Genomic DNA, 21,279 nt, shown 5'->3' on the forward strand with positions numbered 1-21,279 from the left:
TTATACTATCAGATCGCAGACTGCCATGCATAATTGGGCCGTGCAATCGTCCATGCCAAATGTGTCATTGACATGCCGTTATGTGCCCGTGACGGATGTGGACTTCGGCCTGTTTCTGCCCGGATGGGAAAGGGCTTCAGCTTGACAGCGTCCGGCAGAGCGCGCATGCTGCTCTCACACTTGAAACAACAGGCGGCAGTGACGGCAATGCTTCTGTCGTCCGTTCGTGTCACATTCAAGCTCGTACTCTATGCCATCATCACTGGTCCTGATAATGACCTGTTGGTGATTTCGCTTTCAGCGCTTAAGCACGCTCGCCACGAATGCGACGCGCCAGCTGGATGTTCTTGGGCATGATGGTCACCCGCTTGGCGTGGATGGCGCACAGGTTCGTGTCCTCGAACAGACCGACCAGGTACGCCTCGCTGGCCTCCAGCAGAGCCATGACAGCGCTGCTCTGGAAGCGCAGGTCCGTCTTGAAGTCCTGCGCAATCTCGCGCACCAGGCGCTGGAACGGCAGCTTGCGAATGAGCAGCTCCGTGCTTTTCTGGTCTCGCGGAGACTCTTTTCTGGTCTTTTCGGATCTCGCGAAGAACCAACGTGCCCGGACGGTTGCGGTGAGGCTTCTTGACGCCGCCGGTGGCCGGCGCGCTCCTGCGAGCTGCCTTAGTGGCCAGCTGCTTGCGCGGCGCCTTGCCGCCGGTAGACTTGCGTGCCATCTACCCAGTGCGCGCCATTACTCAAATCGTAACGGTCGTCCGGCATTTTTTTTTTGCCCCGGCGACCTAGTCATACCCGGGGCTGGGGAACTTACTTCTGACTTAAGGCCAGGCAAAAAGCTACGTTAAGCCAGCTCGTGCTATCTGGTGCAAAGCAAAGGACAGGGGTAAGCTACGTTACGTTAGACCGGCTAATGCTGTCCGGTATCAATGCAAGAAAACTTGTTCGATACTATGCTAAACCGGCTAATTTTGTCCGGTAGCAAACGCAAAATAAAACACGAGACACGCACACGCACATGCGTGTGCGTGTCGTGTATCGTATTCAACAATCACGATACGATAATTTTTATGCATGATTTGAATGAATGAATGAAAATGAATGAATGAAATGAATGAATGATTCACAATGTGAAAATTTGAGAATTATTGACCTGATAACGGGAAGTACAGAGTCTCGGACCGGTACGCTGTAACAAAAAAAATTGTAGCTGTTCCAATGTCAAGGTCACGAATGCAGCACGTATTGCACTTTAACATGCTTGACTCAGTCTTATATCCGAATGTGAACGTGCTGCGAATGCGAATGCTGAATGTGAATGTGATGCCAACTTGACGAACGTAGTTTTTTATAGCAAAATTGTTAACGTCCCGATGAACAGCACTTCCGTTATAATTGAGCGTATCCCTTAGAATGTCTTAGCTTGTCGGCACATGTTTGATTTAATTTTGCACTAAGCATGAGAAGAAAAATGGCAAAATATTTTTAAAGTCAAATTTCATGCTATATATTTGCGCTACAATAATGGCGCAATAATTCCGAATCGTGATCGTTGCGTAATGCACATCGCTACACATGAGGAGAAGCGTGCTGGCGAATGATACGTGCCAGTGTTTCGTGGTAATTTCGCGCTGTATTCTCCGTTCGTGTGGGCTGCGTAAGTTCCTGTACTACTGCATGTGCTTGTGTGCTGTAATAGTATGATAAAGGCAGTTTTTCACCATCATTGAGGGGTTGGGGAGGAGCGAAATGTGTGTGCCGTCAGCTCAATTCGAGTCACTAAAGATCAGGCCACGCATCTCATTTTCCCGTGATCCACAGCTCACTTTAGGGTAATTTTGGCCTTGTTTGTGGCACTGCACCTATATATGGGTCATACTTTTGTGGTGTCACCATTTGCAAGTCACTGATGAAGTTTAAGAATTTTGACTTCCTAATATTGAAGCATTAACCATTACTGTCTTCAGCATTGCTACCCTTGGTGTTCAGCATGGCAATGATAGGGAATTTTTGCTTGTGTGCCTGCAGTTCAAAACCATGTGCTTGTAGTTTTGAACCATACTTCACAAAAATATGAAGTGGGTCAGGATTTGTAACCTGCTGCTGGCCTGCAAAAAATCATGTACTCTGCTGGATGCATGCTCAGTATTATTGAGCTGATCTTGGTGAAAGCATGCACTAAACTCAGGCCTCAACACTTTTATTGAGATTTTTAATTTTCCAGATAATTTTTTGGGAGATAAAATTTCCCCTTTAGCATCACAATTACTTGAGGTACTGACCCTCTGTGCAACAAGATGGGTGGTGCCATATCCCAAATTTGATCATTGGATAGTGTATGTGCTTGTTAAGTTTGGCCATCATTTTGATGTGGCTGCTGTGACCATTATCAGGGAAGCATGTATTTTTTGCAGTTTGGCCTTATTGCACACATGCTTTTTATTATATTTTTTGTGCCTAGATATATAATTAGAGTGGAACTATGGCCTGTCATGCATATTTGTGTTCCTGAATATTTAAAGGTCTGACAAGTTGACTTGCCAAAATTTCAGGCCTCTAACATTTCCTTGAAGTGGTACTGACACATGTAAGAAAAATCATGTTTATGTCTTGTGCATGTTAAGAAATCTTACTTTCAGACTAAAATGATACCCTTAATTGTGTTACTGTAGACCTTTGGTCAATAGAACTTAAATGTGCATAGCTCTGGTAATATCATGGCTTTCCTGCATGCAGCCTTATATAAGAAAGGTGACCTCATTATCATATATAATACAATATAGTCATTATAATTACAAAAAATTTAGTATGGTACATTACATAATCTTGGGATTTTCCATTCTAAAACAGTCCTATTTTTATTACAGCTTTTAAAATGAAGCATGTTTGTTTGCAATGAACTAGTTTTGTTGCATCATGCATCACTGAGAATGCTATATCATCATCTTAGTCAACATTCCCCACACTGTTAGTTCCTCAAATGGTATTAGCCACTAAGTTTTGTTTGATACTACCAGATTTGTACTCCACATCCCAAGAACAAGACAATTTCTCACTTGCCACCATGTAAAAACATGAGTGCAGGGGCTGTGATATGACACCAGCTGTGGTGCTGCCACTGCTTCCAACATTAAAAGTATGTTTGGGTGTCAGCTGCTTATGGCTCACAATTGTTTGTAAGCTACAAGGTAGGTACCTGAGACTATTCTAAAGATAAAATGGTCACTTAAGTCATCTTCAATAATTCATTTCATTTTCAGAAGCCTGAAAAGTTCTCAATGCTTGTATCAACTGGCATTGCTCAACTGGGTGTAAAATTGTATACTTTCATCATCTATGCTTACCTGGGAAATATTCAGGCTCTTTTTTGTGAGGATCTGACTAATTCCCACTCACCCCATGAGCTACATGAGAGTATGCATTTGCACCAAAGGAAAACCAGACAGCGGTGTTGGTTTTTGTTGTCTCCAAGCGCTAGCACAGCATCTTCACTTTTTGATGCCAGCTGCAGTGCTCAAGCATATGCCAGATTTTGTGTTGGGAGCACAACAAAAAACAAACTCATTGAAACACCATTTTAGCATACTATAGCAGATGTACAAATGTATTGCATGACACACACAAAAATGTTACTTTGATTTATGTTTGTATATCTGTTTCAGTTTTTATTAATGACAGTTGTTCACTACTTCATATCCTTGTTAGTCATTATTGGATTGAGCATAGCTGTAGGGTGAATGTACCGGACATCCCATCTTAAAAACACCTTTCACATTGCTGTCAATTCTTCAGGGGCCAGATGGTGGTGGCCCCAAACAAATAGATGCATTCAGTAATATTTGCTATGATTGGCAATGCTAGAGATCATCATCATTCATGTTTAACATCCAGTGGCAAGTGGTAACTATAGCTTGCTTATAATTGATAATGCTATTTTCCATGCATATATAAATTTTGTGGCAGCTTTTCCTTTTGTTCATACATTGTTCATGCTTCCAGCATATCTGATGATGGGCAGTGTGAGTAGGTCTAAGTGTCTGTTTGACCTAGTGTCCTGGTGTCAGGATGAAGTGTCCCAAGTGACCTTTCTCCTACAATCCAGGTTCTTTGGTATGTTTAAAAATAGGTGAACATTGCAAGCACATTTGAATGGCACATTATTCCACCTTACTCCAAGAACTCCATGCAGGAGTGTTCCCTGCACTGATGGGAAAACTCGATGGAGTTTAAGCCTGTGCTATGTCCATGGGTACCACTTGCCAGCGTGAGTGTGTAACGCTGGATGACGCCGACGTGCCTCGATGCCAGGAATTCTCTTACCTACATTCGCCATTCGTCGACCCATCTATCCAAAATTCGTCCCACGCTCCGCTGTTCTTTCATATCGATGGTGTATACACCGTCCTTGCCAGAACACTCTGGATCTCACCTAGACTGTCATTCCCACGCTCCGGCCTTCTTTAATATTGATAGTGGATGCTCCGTCCTTGCCAGAACACTCAGGATCTGAACTCGAATGGTGCTTTGAGCCAGGTGGTCATGTTTTAGAGGCTGGTGTTAAGATACTCCATGCCTCCCCTTCATGTGGCGACGCCTTTGGATAGGATCTTAATTCGATAAGCCTCGGAACATTCACTGTCGCCAGGTATGCAATAAAGTGGCAGCAGCGTTCTCTTGAACATTGTGTTATTCTTTCTTGGCATGGTTTTCATAAGTTTCGTGCACAATTCTTCAACTGTTGGAAGGCCGTGTGTGTATGTGGAGATCGGGGTTGGAATCAATTGTGATTCACGTAAGCCTCCCAATTTGAACTTCTCCAGGCCACAACGTCTGGTTTTGCCGATTCTAACGATTGTCACCTAAACATTCGCATTAAAGCTGCTCAAGGTGCCCATCAGGCTAGCTTGGATCACAACGATTCCAACCCTGTTTCCAGGCGGGGCCCGTGCTCAGTTCAGTGACCGTCTTCCACTGGCGAGGAGCTGGCCGATTCCTCGGCGAGCGAGCGCCCGGCGCGGCCAGCGTCCTCTTCCGCACCGCCGCCGCCGTCCAGCATGGCCTCCACCATGATCGTGTACGGTCTGGGCCTGGCTACCATCGGCTTCGGAGCCCGCTACGTGCTGCGCGCCATGCCTGGCATGACCAAGCAGTTCAACGAGGCGATCAAGAACCTGCCGCAGATGGACGCCAACAGCCGCTACTACCGCGGCGGCTTCGAGTCGAAGATGTCGAGGCGCGAGGCGAGTCTCGTGCTGGGCGTCTCGCCCAGCGCAAGCGCCAAGCGCGTCAAGGAGGCGCACAAGCGCATCATGCTGCTGAACCACCCGGACCGCGGGGGCTCGCCCTATCTGGCCGCCAAGATCAACGAGGCGAAGGATCTGCTGGACTCGGGCAAATCGTAGCCGCGGGGCGGTGCGTCGTAGCTGCGAGACGGCATGTAGTGACTCATGCAGCTGTGGCTTGAGTGTGGCTGCGAGGAAGCCAGTGCTACCGTGAACTCGAGTTCGGGGCCTGAAGTTTTGGAGACTGTTGCTGCGTTGATGAAGTGAGAGGCGTATGCTATGAGGAGTCAGACGATTGGCTTTTTTGTTAGTCTTCCTTTTGCTTGGTGCCACTGAAGCAGGAAGCCAATGGAACGCCGGCGCGTGCGATACACGGACGATGTCTAGTGCAAACCGATGTGCGTTGTATACGGAGATTGCAGTGACCAATAAACCCGACTTGGCATGACGCTTCCTGCCGTTCATTGTTGGGCGTCAGCTGGGCCGCGTTGGGATCAATGCTCTCCGCTCAAAATCACCCTGGAGGACCTCCGCGACATGCTGCTGGAGGGGGACGAGGAACGAGAAGGGGGGGGGGGGGGGGTCGGACGCCGTTTGGCGTCTATGAGTCCCGTCCGGGATGCACTGAACCTCAGAAATGTTTCCTGTGCTCGCACGTTCCTACGCGTGTGTTGGAATGGTGTCCGAATACTTAAGAAATGGACAATGCTGAGGTGGAATGGTGTCTCGATAAACGCAGTGCTGGGACGAAGCTACTACTGACATTTCATAGCCAGGTTCGCCATAACCAGGTTCGAGCGCAGCGCATTACGGCGTCTTCAAACCCAAACGAATAACTCCCAGTAACGCGTGATTCGGCGACCCACCCTCGGCCCTCGTATGACTGACTAGGCGTATCAATGGTCTGAACTACCCATTTCAGAGATTTCCCTCTTCGTCGTGCTTTCCCGCGCTGACATTCTTCGTTCTTACGTGTCCTTTATACGCTCGTATTCCCATGCTGTCGCTGCCGGCGTTCTCAATTAACTTCTCTTCCGGTAGGCCCTCCGTGTTGTCCTCGGTCGGTTACTAGGCTGAACGCCCTGCGCGGCCTTTTTACCGGACATCTGCCCCGCCCACAGACGGTGGGGAGAGGCCAGTGGAGCCTGCCCTGCCTGTGACGCTCCCGCCTGACCTCTGCCCCGCGCCCAGGTGATGATTGCGACCAGTCCGCCCCGCTTGTGGCGCTCCTGCCTGACCTCTGCCCCGCCCCAGGCGATGATCGCGACCAGCCCGCCCCGCCTGACCTCTGCCCCGTCCCCAGGCGATGATCGCGGCTAGTCCGCCCCGCCTGTGGCCCTCCCGCCTGACCTCTGCCCCGCCATCAGGCGATGATCGCGGCCAGCCTGCCGCGCCTCTGGCGCCCCCTGGCCGCCTCGCTCCGGCCGCCGCTCTGCTCCGCCTGCCGCCAGCTGATGGCTCGTGACGTCACGCTGCGTCAGCTCAGCACGGAAGGCGGCGGCGATCAGCGCCGAAGACTCCGCTCCACGCTCTACTACGTCACTGCCATGGGGGTGCTCGTGGGCGGTCTGAGCTACGCCGCCGTGCCGCTCTATCGCATCTTCTGCCAGGTCAGCAGGGTCGGGTCAGGTCACGGGCGTGCTTTAGCCCTTGTGATTGGTCAAGTCAGGAGTGAAGTAGTGAGTGCTGACGTCGATTGTTGCTGTCCTTAAAGGATCTTAAGTGCGGCGTAAGGTAACAGATTAGACTCCTCGAGTGTCTAAGGTTCGTGGCTGTTTTTCGATGGTTGTATTCCGTGTCAACTGTTACGTTCCCCTCTGTGTCACGTGTTGCCACCCATACCAGCTGTGGGGCTGCACCTCACTACAGTCCAACCTCCCCGCCGGCCCATCGCGCCCCCACTGCCCCCTGAACATTCCGGTGGCTGTATCGCATGTTAAGGTCACGCTCCCCTCCTGCTCACTAGACGCGAGAGCTTGGCAGCCCCGCGTCGCCCCGGCGACTCAGCGCTCCTTCAAACTCCTGAACCTCCCGCTCTCCACGACTCATTGCATGAGAACATCATGTAACCGTCATGTAACCGAGAACATCATGTAACGTCGCGGGACGTCATATGCCCTTGTGACGTCATATGACCCCGTCCGTACGTCAATGTCGTGGATCCCCGGCCCCAGGTGTGTACACCGGCTGTGTGCCACTCCGTGACTCACAGTGCGCTGTGACCCTCATCAACCCACCGCTCCTCCTCCGCGTGCAGGCGTACGCCTACGGCGGCACCACGCAGGGCCACGACGCCGAGAAGGTGCTCACCATGAAGAAGGTCAAGGACCGTGAGATCACCATCCGCTTCAACGCCGACACGTCCAGCAGCATGACGTGGAGCTTCCGACCCCAGCAGCGCCAGATCAAGGTCTGGTGCGGACGCCGCCTCGTCGCCGCGGTGCGGGGAGCTTGCTCAGCGTGGGGCGACTGGAGTGTTTCAGCTCGTTTTGTTCTCGCTTAAGCATCAGCCTAATGCGTATGTTCTCTTAAGTTCCGGGAGCAGCGTGCCCAGCGTGCGCTTGTGCTCCCTTCGCATGCCTTGTTTATTGGAGGTGCAGTTGAGATCCATCACATGGTGTTACTTTTAGCACAGTGCTGCTGTTAATCCCACAGTTTCATGCTTCTTCACAGTTTCATGCTATTTATGCTGGGGGTGCTTCTTGCAACTGAGAGGCACAGAGTTACAACTGTGTTAAGAGATGTGACGCGAGCTGATAAGGTAAGGTGCGTGTAAAGTGACAGGCTCTACACGCAGCGTTCCACCAGGGTCGCGCTCCCCATCGGCAAAGTACCCATCTGAGTCGCTACCCGTGACATGACGTCGCAAGTGCCTACGTCTGACACAGGCGGCCACCCTTCGAGCCGTCTGAACTGTTGTGACGCGATTACCTCGGACGTCGAGGTTGCAACTTGTGGACAGTTGTTGGTAATTGGGAACGCGGCCCAGGTCGGATTCCTCAGGGAATAAAGCAGCCCCATAACCAGACAGTGCTTCCCCGCCATTCGTAACGTCTCCCATGACCCAAGCTTCCAGCGGTGTCTTCCGTGACGCAGTCAGCGGTCTCTGGGAGCAATTGCCGCCGTTTTTGCGCAGTTACGCCCGTCGCGGTATCGGGCATGCCCTCAGGCTGCGATTCGCTTCGGGTCAGATTCGGACGGGTGATGAGTTTACATAGACAAGACAGTACTAATAGCCTAATTTCTCGGATAAAAGCTAGGAGAATGGCGATATAGACGTGTAGAAATTCGGTAATATGCCTTTATCGAAACAGTAGCAAAAGTTCTTCTGCTGGCATCTATGAAGAAGGTATGGTGCCGAAATATCATTGCGTCTTTATCTCCATTGTCCTGTTTTTTTCTTCTCCAGGGAATAAGGCTCTTACTACTGTCTTATTTTATGAATAATCTTCCTCGTAAATGCACCTAACAACTTGGATGATGAGTTCTGCGTAGTATGGTGATCTGGTGCCTCTCTGCCCATCATCGTGCAGTGATCTCATGTGCACGGCGTTCTCTGGCAATCTGCGTGTGCCGCTCCACTCATCCGTATTGGAATCTCCCAAACTCCCCGCGCCTTTCTTCTTTGAGTGACCATCTCTGCCGATCTCCGTTGAGGTCACTCACCTGAACCACAATTTCTGCGGATCTCCGTGCAATGCTCTCACTTGAACGACGGTGTACGCCGATCTCTTTGGAACGCACCCAGCCGCATCACAATCTCTCCCGACCTCTGCACTCTTCCAACCAAAGGTTCTCATCCGTACAACGGCTTTCGTGCAGCCTTTGTACGGATGAAAACCTGTGACAGTATTTTTATTACACCCCTCCTCCTCGTTGCAGTGTTTTGGCCTGTGTCACGACCCAAACCAGGCCCCGTGTACTGCACTGGCCAGCCGACACGATCTGATCTGACACGATCTGACACGATCTGACACGATCTGACACGACCAGTCTGATCCATCGTTGTCAGAGGTCCAGCCGCCACGGTCTTGTCTGATGCTCCCTCGTCGTCGGAGGTCCAGCCGTCACGGTCTTGTCTGATTCTCCGTTGTCGCAGGTTCAGACACCACGGTCTTGTCTGATTCTCCGTTGTGTCGGCAGGTCCAGTCGCCACGATCCTGTCCTGATTCCTCCGTTGTTCGCAGGTCCAGCCGGGGGAAACGGCGCTGGCCTTCTACACGGCCACCAACCCCACGGACCGGCCCATTGACGGCATCGCCACCTACAACGTCGTGCCGTTCGAGGCCGGCGCCTACTTTAACAAGATCCAGTGCTTCTGTTTCGAGGAGCAGCGGCTTAACGCCAAGGAGCAGGTGGGGAAGGGGCGGGTTATGATTTTTAAAGAAGATCTAGTCCGAACTTTTTGAGTGGATGTGTGTCTGGTATCAGAGCTCACCTAACCAGGGCTTGTTGTGTAAGCCTTGACTCATGCCATGCGATCCAGTGAAATTCCCAGGTTATCGGCAGAATTTGGTGGCTAGGGTTGAACTCCATTTTCTTTCTCCGTAACTCAAGTGCGTTTTATACGGGCTTGCACGCCAAAATACTTTTGTCATCGGGCGTATTCAAAGAGTATGCGCGCTTGAAGTGGCCAAACCGACAAACCGTCACGTCACGGCAATGACATGTTACATCCATTTCAGGTGGACATGCCAGTTTTCTTTTACATCGACCCTGAGTTCGATGAGGATCCGCACATGGAAAACGTGAATGAGATCACACTCAGCTACACGTTCTTCGAAGCGAAGGACAGCATCAAAATGCCAGTGCCATCTTTTGCCGTGAGATGAGACTGAGATTCAGCCGTCCGTGGCTAGATGGCGCGCGCTGCGACCGGACTCGTCCGTTTCGCGGCGTAGTCGTGGTTGAGGGGCATGATCGTGTTGTTTGCATGAGTCGGATTGTGGTGGGCTAAGAAGCAACGCGTTCCGTCGCCGTGACCTTGCCGGTGTGTGTTGCTGGCCAGCCATTCAGATGAGTTCCGTTTGTTTACCTCGAATGTCGGCCGCGCCTGAAAAGAGCAAGAACCCGGCGGACGCAGATTTTGATCGCGTAGCTTTGTATGCGGTCACGAAGCTTTATTTTGACCGTAATTTACGTCGAATTGTAACGTTTACACGTCGTGACTCTATCACTTGGCGTGGCCGCCCCACTGGAGCAGCGTTGTGGCCCGGAGCCAGCCCGTCTGCCGTCTGGAATACACGGCCGCTCGGGACCAGCGTATGGGGGTGGAAGCAAGATCCGGCTGCATGGATATTGGATCAGATGATACTTCATTAAGCATGGCGTCAGGCTCGGTACATGCTCTGCGCACGTCATTAATAACTGAATGTCAAACTCGCGTTTGAACATCACACCGTAATTCTCATCGCATAGTTACGTGTAGTTAAGCGTATGGCCCTAGTTAAGCTCGACATTGATCGCGAGAGTGAAGTTACGACCTGTCACGTTACCAGAATTTTCCTTAAGCAGAAGAAAATGCAAATTTCTCCGAACTCCTGCGGGTTTGGACTGAATTCCTGCGATATTGCCCAGGATGTACTCGTGTAAACCTCCTGGCTCAGGGGTGGGGTCATGACCCGGCCCACTCCCCCACGCTCTGGCTATGTCACTGCCTACGACGAGCTGTTAAATCGTTTTCACCACCGCCGCGCCGACGCTTAAGGCTCTTAACGCTATTGACAGCACACGCTGCCCTATAAGAGGACAGCGAGCCGCAAAAACCACAGGCAGGCAATACATCACAGCCAAATCCTATACCATTCACGGGCAATCGGAGCTGGACCACCCCCCCCCCCCTCAGCGCGCGGTGCGCATCGGCCCCGGCGGGCCATCTGCCTCCGCCGGCTCGTCGTTGTCGATGGCCTATCGACGCCACGGCGGCACGCCAGCCGACGGTCCGCCGCGCCGCCCGAGGCGCCGGTCGATGCCAGGTTTAGCTCGGTCGCGCCAGTAATGACTCCGGCGACGGGGAAACACCGGCCCCCACCCGCGCCCCGGGGCAGGGGCGGTCAGGGGAGGGGACGGCAGGCCGCGAGCGGTCACGGCGGAGGGCGCGCTGGGGGTCACGCGTGACCGGGGCCAGCAGGGGAGGGCGATGCGGGAGGTCAGAGGTATCCGGGATATGTGGCGATGGGACGGTACGTATCACAGGTACGCACCCGCCGACAGGGGGCTTGTGGGGACGGGGTGGTGCGCGGGGCCACGGATAGTTGGTACGAGGGCCATTGTAGATCAATGGCGCCATAAGCTACGAAGGCTGTACCGAACGTAACGAAGACCCTGAACAGAAGCTCTTCTGGAGGTGGCTGCCCCAGGGTTTGCGGCTGCTAGGGCGGTACAACTGAGCTCAAGACGTTTTTTTCAGAACCAGAAGGGCTTTCGGGAGGAGGGAGTACTGGAGGCCACGGGGTACAGACTGGGTTATGAAGTTGATGGTCGCCCTGGTCGTTTAAAAGAGTGTCCCTCGAGAAACTTGCTTTGATTTTCTTTGATTTTTCGCTCAGCCCACGCAGTAGGCATGCGCCGTTGCTGCCTTCCACAGCCGTTGTGCACTATTGGAGACGCTCTGAAGATCGAGTGGTCTTTTTTAGACAACACGCACAGCTGACCTGTAGCTGCAAGGAGGCCATTGCTAATCTTCTGCCTATCTAAAAACATTCAGCTAACGTCATTACCGTTATAAAAAGCATAAATAGCGTCCTTTGTTGATCTGCTGCCGGATTCAGTCCGTGGATTGACGCTCCGGCCTTGGAGGCCGCATTAACCCCGTGTGTCATGCACTCTATTTCGGTACTGTACTTGCTGGTGGATTCTCCTTAGGGTCGTGGCACAGATGCAGCCAACACTGCATACCTTTCGGATGTTGCATCTAGAATGACAGCTGACCCGCACGGATGAGACCAACCTTGCACTCAATGCACTTATGCGTCATGTATGAAACCAGGCAGGTATCCTTGGTGGAGGTGGTGGTGATTTGGTGTTTAAGGGCGCGTCGGCATCGGGGGCATTTTGCGCCCAAGGCAGGCATCTCCCCACGCACAAACACACATACGGCGTCTAAACCCGAATCGAAAAACCCAACGGGGGGGGGGGGGGGCGGTAGTGTAGTGTGCTGCAGTGGTTAACGCAGACGCGTTAACCACTGCGCGTCTGGGAAACCAGAGGTACGGGGTTCGATTCCCCGCGGTGCGCGCCCCTCCTGCCAGGGTGAAAGGCAGGCGTCGCCATATAGCCCCAGCAGCTGAGTGCGTCTTAAAGCCCCGGTGACACACACACCACACACACACACACACACAGCACAACACACCACACACACACACACACACACACAACACACACACACACAACACACCACACGCACACACAACACACATAACGCACGCACCACGCACGCACGCACGCACGCACGCACGCACAACACATACACCCACACACACACACACACACACACACACACACACACACACAAACACAACACCACACACACATGCGCGCGCGCGCGCGCGCGCGCACACACACGCACTCACGCACTGCACGCGCCACCACGCCACGCAAGGCACGCACGCCACAACATACACACGCAACGCACCACGCACACACGCACCACGCCGCAACGCACGCACGCACGCACACACACACACACACACCACACCACACACACACACAACACACACACACACACACACGAAAAACCCGCCGACCGATTACCTTCACCCCGGCAGACACGCCGTCCTTTGAGCGCGCGACTCGTCGCCGTGGCCACTCGAGACGGCGCGCCTCGCTGCCGCCTCGCTGCCGCCTCGCGCGCCGCCGGGACGTCCAACCTGCGCCAGACGTCCAACCTCCGCCGCCGCTCCACCAGACGGCGGCGCTCATCATTGATTGTCCGCCGACGGCTGCTGCTGGAAGAGGCCGGCGAGCGCGCCTGCTGGAACACGGGGTCGATGCTTCCGGCTGGTGCTGCCGAGGCTGGTGCTAATCTCGGAGGAGGAGGGATGTGCCTCTGCGATGCAGTGCAGGCCAGATTTTGCGGCTTCGAGCCTGAAGCGTGATGGCTCCTAATATGCGCTGCGGTGATGGACGTTGATAGCTGCATTTGTAGCCGAGCCCCGACACCTCACCCTCATCCTCCACAAAGTGTACAGAGCGACTTTGCGTCGCCATGACTGCCGCTGTCCGTATTGGCTCTATGACTTCATGACTCCATATATGACTGTATACGACTCCACTACTACATGAGATCGGTACTCACCTTTTATGGCTAAATACCCCGTCATGATATTCGCGGGAACGCTAATGTGGGGGGGGGGGGGGGGGTGTTCTCATCCAGTTGTGTCCGAAAGAAGATCACGAAACACCACGTGTTCATCGCAGACTGCACCTGTTGGCGCGGTATAAATAACCAGATCTTGGCGCGAATCAACGGGTTATTAGGCGTAACATGACCCGACCAGCATGCACGAATGAGGCGCGCTGTACAAATGCACCCCGTTGCGATCCACTCCGGGTGATGCTCTGATCCACTCTGTCGTCGGTCCAGGCGGTTATGTGATGGTGTGTGGGGGGACTGTGACGTTATCGACTGGGGCGGAACTCAGCGGTTTCCGGGCGCCCGTTTGTGTTGAACGTCGAGCGTGTTAACGCTGTTCGATGCGGTTTCCCAGAAATAATGGTGCTTCCGGGGTCTGTTTACAAATCAGCTTTACAGAGCAGTATGTGCTTTGTATATACAGCAGATTAAGCATGCACGCTCGCATGTTTGGCTTTAACTTGAAATCGGCGTATAATTTTTAATTGGTGTTTGACTATGAATATAGCATGCGCAGCCTCGTACACCCTGGTACCAACCCGGTCTTCAAAATGGCTGACTTCGAGACCAGAAGCACGTGCAATGCCTGTCAGAGTAGCACTCGCCAACAGCATGCGTCCATCAGAGCACCGCGATGGAGGACTAGGACAGCTCTAATCAGCGTTCGAAGTTCCGAACGCTTACACCAGAGAACCTCTTGCAGACTCGACAAGCCTCTAATCTTCTGTCCTCTCGATACGCCCCTCGTCCCTGCCATTTCGACACGGCCCGTCCCCTGCCGGCTCGACACGCCGCTAGTCCCCTCCCATCTCAATACGCCTTAACCTCCTGTCATTTCTACCCGCCCCGTCCCCTGCCGGCTCGACACGCCCCTAGTCCCCTCCCATCTCAATACGCCTTAACCTCCTGTCATTTCGACCCGCCCCGTCCCCTGCCGGCTCGACACGCCCCTAGTCCCCTCCCATCTCAATACGCCTTAACCTCCTGTCATTTCGACCCGCCCCGTCCCCCCGGCTCGACACGCCCCTAGTCCCCTCCCATTTCAATACGCCTTAATCTCCTGTCATTTCGACCCGCCCCGTCCCCTGCCGGCTCGACACGCCCCTAGTCCCCTCCCATTTCAATACGCCTTAATCTCCTGTCATTTCGACCCGCCCCGTCCCCTGCCGGCTCGACACGCCCCTAGTCCCCTCCCATTTCAATACGCCTTAATCTCCTGTCATTTCGACCCGCCCCGTCCCCTGCTAACTCCACAAGCCCCCCGACCCCACCGTTCCCTGCCGCTGGTGTCCGTGAAACGTGCGCAGGCGGGCGCCGCAGCGCCGGCGTCCGGCGCACGTTCCGGCGTGGTCACGCGAACGGCGGGGTCGCCGGGTACGCCGCCCGGTCTGCCCTCAGCTGCCGCGGGGAGGGGGAGGGTCGGGACCGGGGTGTGACGCCCCGCCCCTGGCTCGCTGCGGACGCCGCGCCGCCGGGAGGTGGCGGGAGCCGCCGGCTGCAGGGCGGGTGTGGATGACGTCAGTGCTGTGTTCGCGTTTGGGGAGACAGGGCTCATGGGACGGAGGGGGCGGCGTGCTGCCAGGGAGGACGCCGGCGCACCTCTCCGGCTCGGGCCTTGCCTCCACCGCTCGGCCCCTGCCAGCTGCGTCGGCCTGCCTCGGTCCCTCTTCCCGAACCCTGCACACGGCCGAGCCCCAGCACTGCGAGTCGCGCACCTGCATTACAATCACCCTGCATTGCCACGCACCCGCACCCGTTCGACCTTTACGGGCGCGGGCTACGCGGCAGGCTCTTCCCAAGCGAGCAGCGCCGCCGAGAATGTTGTCTGCCGCCGCGCTCAGCTGGTGCTGGCAGGCAGCTGCTTGGGCGGCCGCCAAAATCGCCGCGAAAAAAGTCCACCCACGTACCCGCCGCCTATGTCATCACATCTGATCCCCTTCTAAATGCGGGGAGGGCGAGAGAGCTCACCGGTGCCAAGGTTGCAATGCACGCCATAAATCCCGTGTTCTTTTTTATAAGCGCGCGGATTTGGGGCTCTGGGCGCAGGAGTCCTTAGCCACGTTAGGAGCTGAAGAGCCATGAACGGGCGGCGCTGAGCCATGGGTGTAACTGCGTCTTTAAAGCTGGGGATCAGTCCAGGGTTGGAGGGGTAAAACTGACAGCTGGTGCACAACCTGGCCGGGAAACGACATCTTCGATTGAAAAACGCAAAAACGTGCATTCTACGGGCAAAATTGGAGAGGACGAACCCCCCATTTTGTGAAAAGTGTATGAGATATCCCCCGCTCCAGTCACCCCTTTGATTATACTCATATGCTGAGCCATCAGTTATCCCTGACGGGACGGGCTATTGATGACAACCCTTTGATGTCGGCATATTGACCACAGCGGCCTGCTGAACCACTGGCGACTGACGCACTTACTGATGCACCAGTGGTTCTCACGGCCGGTTTCTCGACGGCAGCGGTTCCTGACTGACAATCCGGGGTGGTGACGAGGCGAAGGGAGGGGCCTTTGGGGCCATGCTCCCCCCTGGAGGTGGCGGGCCCCCCTGCGACCATAGGCTCCTATTCGTGGCAGGTTAAAATGCTCACAGGGCTTCCAAAGCATACAAACGGGCTTCGGAGGCATGCAAATGGAATGTGAAGCCTGAAAAGGTCCTCCAAATTATAAAGAGGCCAAGGAGTCTGACAAATTTGGCCCCCTTCTGGACGGAATCCTGGCTACGCCTCTGACTCGCGTTGCAGCCAAGATGTCCTTACAAAAGGGGACGGGGGCGTGAGGCGTGATGACTTTGTTGACAGCCCTCACGGTTAGCTCTAGCTTTCTGTAGTGAGTCATTTATGGTGTTCAAGAATGAAAACTGTGGGCCCAAGAGAGCTCCGCCTCTCGCTGCACGCATGCTGACACCCCTTTGATGGTTGCGGTTCGTGGCGTGCAGCCATTGACGGCTGTGGTTTCCGAGCGTCGGATTAGCCATGTCAGTGGCCTTTAACCGGAAACCTATTGATGACTTCATGATCACCGCTGTCGGCCTTCTGGTGATCGCTCTCCGACTGCCGAGCCGTGGGTGAGTCAGACGCGCTTCTCGCCGCCGCATCCAGAGTCGCGCCACCACCTTGCCTTTGTCCGGATCGAACAGTGTTGCCAGAGAACCGACCTGCTGACGTCACTGGCCGGTCAGTGACGTCAGCAGGCGTCTTGGAGCTGGAACGCGTGAGCCGTGCGGTGCAAACGCAAGTCAGCAGGACGGCCGACGGTCAGCTGGCGTGTGACGTCACAGGTAGCGCAGGCAGAGCGCATCATGAGTCTTGCGGTCACTGGAGATCAACGTGTCACGTGCTTTTACCGACGGCTGTGCGAAAGTGCACGATCTCCATGCTAATCAGAGCGGCGGTAGTACGATAACCACGGGCAATGATAGCATCGAAGCTAAATCAACCAGAGGCAACCTGCAGTGGTTAAAATAGCGATGCCTCAGGGTACAGACATTTTTAATTCGTGACACCACGATATGCGACCTAATTTCACGACCGATGGATCTGGTGCGACCGATTTTGTATATACCTTAACATACACACCGTGTGGCACACATCTGATTTTGGCGAGAAAAAAAATCCAGCACCGGCACTTTACCACCAGCAGGCTGAACGCAGCGGTGCTGGCGCGGAAGCGGCGCAGGGTAAGTCTGAACCGGCACCAGTTTGTCCTCACCTGGGGCTTACCAGTTGCTGACGTTGCATGAGGTCGCCCGCCTCTCATCCTGGCAGGAAGGGCGGCTACTGCGGGGAATTGAAGCCCGTACCTCTGGTTTACCAGACGTGCAGCTCAGCCACTGCCCTCATGGTGCCAGCATTCAAATGCGTTACGCGCATGCGATAGCCTCATCATCCCACAGGACATCCTGATTCGTATGAGCGACCCTCTGACGTATGGGAGAAGTTCTGGTATAAAATGAGGCCTGATATGTAGGAGGTGCTTTCTAATCCAGAGCAGCGGATCATAGTTAATGACGGGGTCTCTAGAGCCAGCAAAAGGGGTTCCTCAACACAATGATCAAACAAGACAAACTAAAGAATCCTACGAGGCGCACGGATTTGCCGTACAGTACGCCGCGGCGGAAACGCACTCGCCCACATCCCCGCTCTTTTCGACCAATGATTTAGTCTCATCTAGCCAGCCAGTCATTAGTCAAGTACCATCCAGAACATTGCACAACAGCGTCGCTTGTCTTTGCGACGACGACGGGTCAGCAAAGCACCAACCACACGCAACATAACGGACCACGCTCGGGTCAGCGGAGTTGGCAGCGTGCCAGCGTCAGCCGCGGAAGAGGCGGCGGTGAGCGATTGGCCGTGCTCGCGTTCTCGCGTCGCCCGCCCGGAGTATTCCGCCGCCGCAGAGATGAGTCACGCCTCCCCGCCGGAGGGGGGATGGGGCGCAGAGAGCAGCACCCGCACGGCCGCGGCCAGCGCCGGCTGATCACCTGGCCCAACGCGGGCGCTGCGAGCTGACGCCTGACGCGTGGCCGGCTGGGCTGCCTGCTGTCCGGCGACGCGGCACCAGGCGCCGCCTGGCGACCCGTGGCGGAGGCGGACCAATCGCTGACAAGGTCAGGGCGGCCGTCGCCCGACTTGTGTGTAGGGCTGCGGCGGCAGGCGGCGGGCAGTCCACGGTCGTAAAGACGAGATGCCATGCCTGGTAGGAAAGGATCCAACGGAAGGGAGAAAAGAGTGGGTGGATGCGCTCCGGCAGTGCTTGTTCCTGTAGTCAGTCTTTTGTAAGCATGGCCACACGTAGCTTAAAGGGATTGTTCCACATATGTATAGGGTTTTGAACTGAGATAGCCATGTTGAAGGTCACTCGGCGCAGTTCACTGCCCTGCCCTGCTTAGGACCTAATCCCCTCTTGTGTATGACCTGCACGCCCGCAAAGATGTGCAGACGTTTTCGGGGGACTATTTCAAGGTCGCCCAGGCATCCATAACGCCTTACTAACGTCATTCAAATCCTGCCATTCCATGAGTCATGTGACTATCAAGGCCAATGGAAATCTGATTGCTGAGTCATTCATATCTGAAGTTCGTGCGGATAGTCTCAAGATCAAACAGCCGTAAATTGGCTCGTAATCAATGTTGTGCAAGGTACGATGACGGCATCAAATAGTACCGTTTTGGGGAGCATCTTTGCTATACAGAGGCTGCGTTGTCTAGAGCAGCCTTTCCACTTAAAAGTATACCAATAGTTACAAGTGAGCTTATTTCACGTCATGCTTGCTTCAACATCTTCAAAGGTGGCTTCATTATAAGTGTCAATTAAGACAGCTTACACGGCTAGCAAACAGCTGACTCACATGTGCAGCGTAACCCGTCGTTCCCTTCGTCCTACTCCTGTATCACCCGTATATGACCAATGGGAGCGGTATGGCTCACTCAGAGTTGACTGGCCGCAACGGAGTCCGAACAATGTTTGGGCGCACTACGCCGGAAGAAATCTTAGCGCAAGTTCAGGTGAGCTCTGTTGATTTCAGACATGCACCTGGGACCGGAAGTAACTGTGATCACCATTGCCACCTGTAAATAAAGCTGCGTAACCAAGCTACCCTAATGCAGATGGTAATTTGTATCGCTTTGACGTCGTGCATGCGAAACATAAGGACCTTTGTTTAAAAGCCCAATCGCTGATGAAAACGCTGCTATAATTTGTATATGCATTGTATTGGCAAGCAGCTGGTGCGCCGAACGAGAAGTAGTGATGAGTATTGACAGGATGGCACAACCTACCACCTCTCCTTCTTCAGGGGTACGGTAATCTGTGAATGACCGCTGAGACAGCCAGTGTGGAATTGTTTTACCTAACGTGTGCGAGAATACTGGCGGCAGATTAAGATGTCGTGAGTTAGTTGTTTTGCCAGACCCAGGGTGTAGGCGCAGCGACCGAAACGACAAAGAAACTAGCTACGTCGTCGACGTTACTCATGACGTCACACCCCGTAGTTTCGACGTCTTTTAGTGTTCGCTGTGACCCTAACGATGAAGATCATGTATGACGCCATGTATAATCCTTGCCAGAAGTGCAGAATCTTCTTCGGCTTTTTCATCGGAGTACGAAAGAGACGGTGCAACAGGCTCATGAAAAACAAGTTAACTTGCGCGCCCAGGGACGACGACGGGTGAAGGAAATGCGTGTTATATGTAACAAACAGCATTATTTGCGATTTTGATTGTGAGGAGCACCCGCAGTGGGCGCAGACTTAAATGTAAGTGTCCCACAAGCGCAGTTATATAGCGAAAGCTACCATGATGTAAGCGGAAAATATGTCGCGCCGTCGACAAGTCTAGCAAAGATCCTACATGACGTCACTTAAAAAGGACGTTCTTGGCGCGTTACGAATGCGCCCCTAATGTTTACCTGAATCAAGGTGAGGAAGCTATGCCTCACCACGGCTTGCACATCCGTCAGCCGACGCCACCATACACTCTAGCGATGCAAATTCGCGATACCCAAACTTGAAATGTCCAACTTCGCCTCGCTTTTCCTCCTGTCCGGCTACGTTTGCTGATGGATCGGCAAAGATTAATCTTAATCAATCGGAATCTGCTGACAGCACGAGTGGCATTCATGAGGAAACCGTTTAGCTGTTTTAGGGGTGTATGTCGTGTTTTGCCTCCTTGCCCTTGCAGTCATGCATGCTGACACGTGAGTATGTAGCCTGCTGCCATATGTTTACGGGTAATATTTAAACATCGAGGTGGCTATTTTACGAACTAGGAGACGTGAAACACCGCTGTCATCATAAGTTTGAAAGGATCATGCAATACACAAAACTTGAGGTTGATACGTGTTTGTTGTAAGCGTTTGGTGTGATCTGACATTTCAGGAATAAGGACAAACCGTTTCATGTAACGCTGGCATTTCCTGTAACCTTTGCAAAGTTGCCGTTAGTACGCTGCCTGACTGTGGACGTTTGGTAGACGTTATTGGAAAACGCCAACGAGGTTGCGGGATATGCTATAATCCAACGATCATTACGCGATTTGTCTGACATATAGGCGTATGCATGTATATATTTTTTATGTGGATATATGTGGTATGTGTGTATAGACATGTGTATATATGCATATATATATATATATATATATATATGCATATATACACATGTCTATACACACATACCATATTTATATATATATATATATATGTGTGTGTGTGTGTGTGTGTGCATGTGTGTGTGCTGGCATTTCCTGTAACCTTATATATATATATATATATATATATATATACTGTATGTGGACCTCTCTCTCTCTCTCTCTCTCTCTCTCTCTCTCTCTCTCTCTCTCTCTCTCTCTCTCTCTCTCTCATTTACAACTCTCATGAAACTTCACAAGAGCATCGGACGTTTCAAGCAAAGCTTGGCTAAACCGGGCGTAGAATGTCTCCATTCAAGGATCGGTATTGTTAATTTTGCTTTCCCCTCATACGGAGAACTAACCGAAAAGTTTCAATCTTCAACCATGTATTTCTTAAGCTACATGTTTTGGCTTTGTCTAGTTTTTGGTTGCGCTTTTCTCCCATCGCTAAAATATTCTCTTTTGGCCCATTTCATTTGTGCCTTCTTCACTCTCACCAAGTTCTCCAACTCCCA

The 21,279-nt window shown here is 53.1% G+C and overlaps 2 protein-coding genes and 1 pseudogene across 2 annotated transcripts; 2 read left to right on the top strand and 1 right to left on the bottom strand.

Moving 5' to 3' along the window:
- The window catches only part of LOC119095023 (histone H3-like centromeric protein cpar-1), a 33,732-nt pseudogene extending 32,995 nt beyond the window's left edge, over nt 1-737 (bottom strand).
- Nucleotides 738-1,579: 842 nt separating this feature from the next.
- Nucleotides 1,580-5,733, top strand: LOC119095608 (mitochondrial import inner membrane translocase subunit TIM14). The gene is made up of 2 exons (XM_037218469.1): nt 1,580-1,657; nt 4,937-5,733. The coding sequence occupies exon 2, from the start codon at nt 5,055-5,057 to the stop codon at nt 5,400-5,402; it is 348 nt and encodes a 115-aa protein (XP_037074364.1). The 5' UTR covers nt 1,580-1,657; nt 4,937-5,054; the 3' UTR covers nt 5,403-5,733.
- A 953-nt stretch (nt 5,734-6,686) lies between these two features.
- Nucleotides 6,687-10,539, top strand: Cox11 (Cytochrome c oxidase copper chaperone COX11). Its single transcript, XM_037218467.1, has 4 exons — nt 6,687-6,892; nt 7,540-7,692; nt 9,470-9,637; nt 9,968-10,539. The coding sequence occupies exons 1-4, from the start codon at nt 6,737-6,739 to the stop codon at nt 10,112-10,114; spliced, it is 624 nt and encodes a 207-aa protein (XP_037074362.1). The 5' UTR covers nt 6,687-6,736; the 3' UTR covers nt 10,115-10,539.
- The last annotated feature ends 10,740 nt before the right edge of the window (nt 10,540-21,279 follow it).

The sequence above is a fragment of the Pollicipes pollicipes genome, unplaced genomic scaffold (genome assembly GCF_011947565.3).
Source record: "Pollicipes pollicipes isolate AB1234 unplaced genomic scaffold, Ppol_2.1 Scaffold_4219;HRSCAF=4965_pilon_pilon_pilon, whole genome shotgun sequence".
NCBI classification, from domain to species: domain Eukaryota; kingdom Metazoa; phylum Arthropoda; class Thecostraca; order Pollicipedomorpha; family Pollicipedidae; genus Pollicipes; species Pollicipes pollicipes.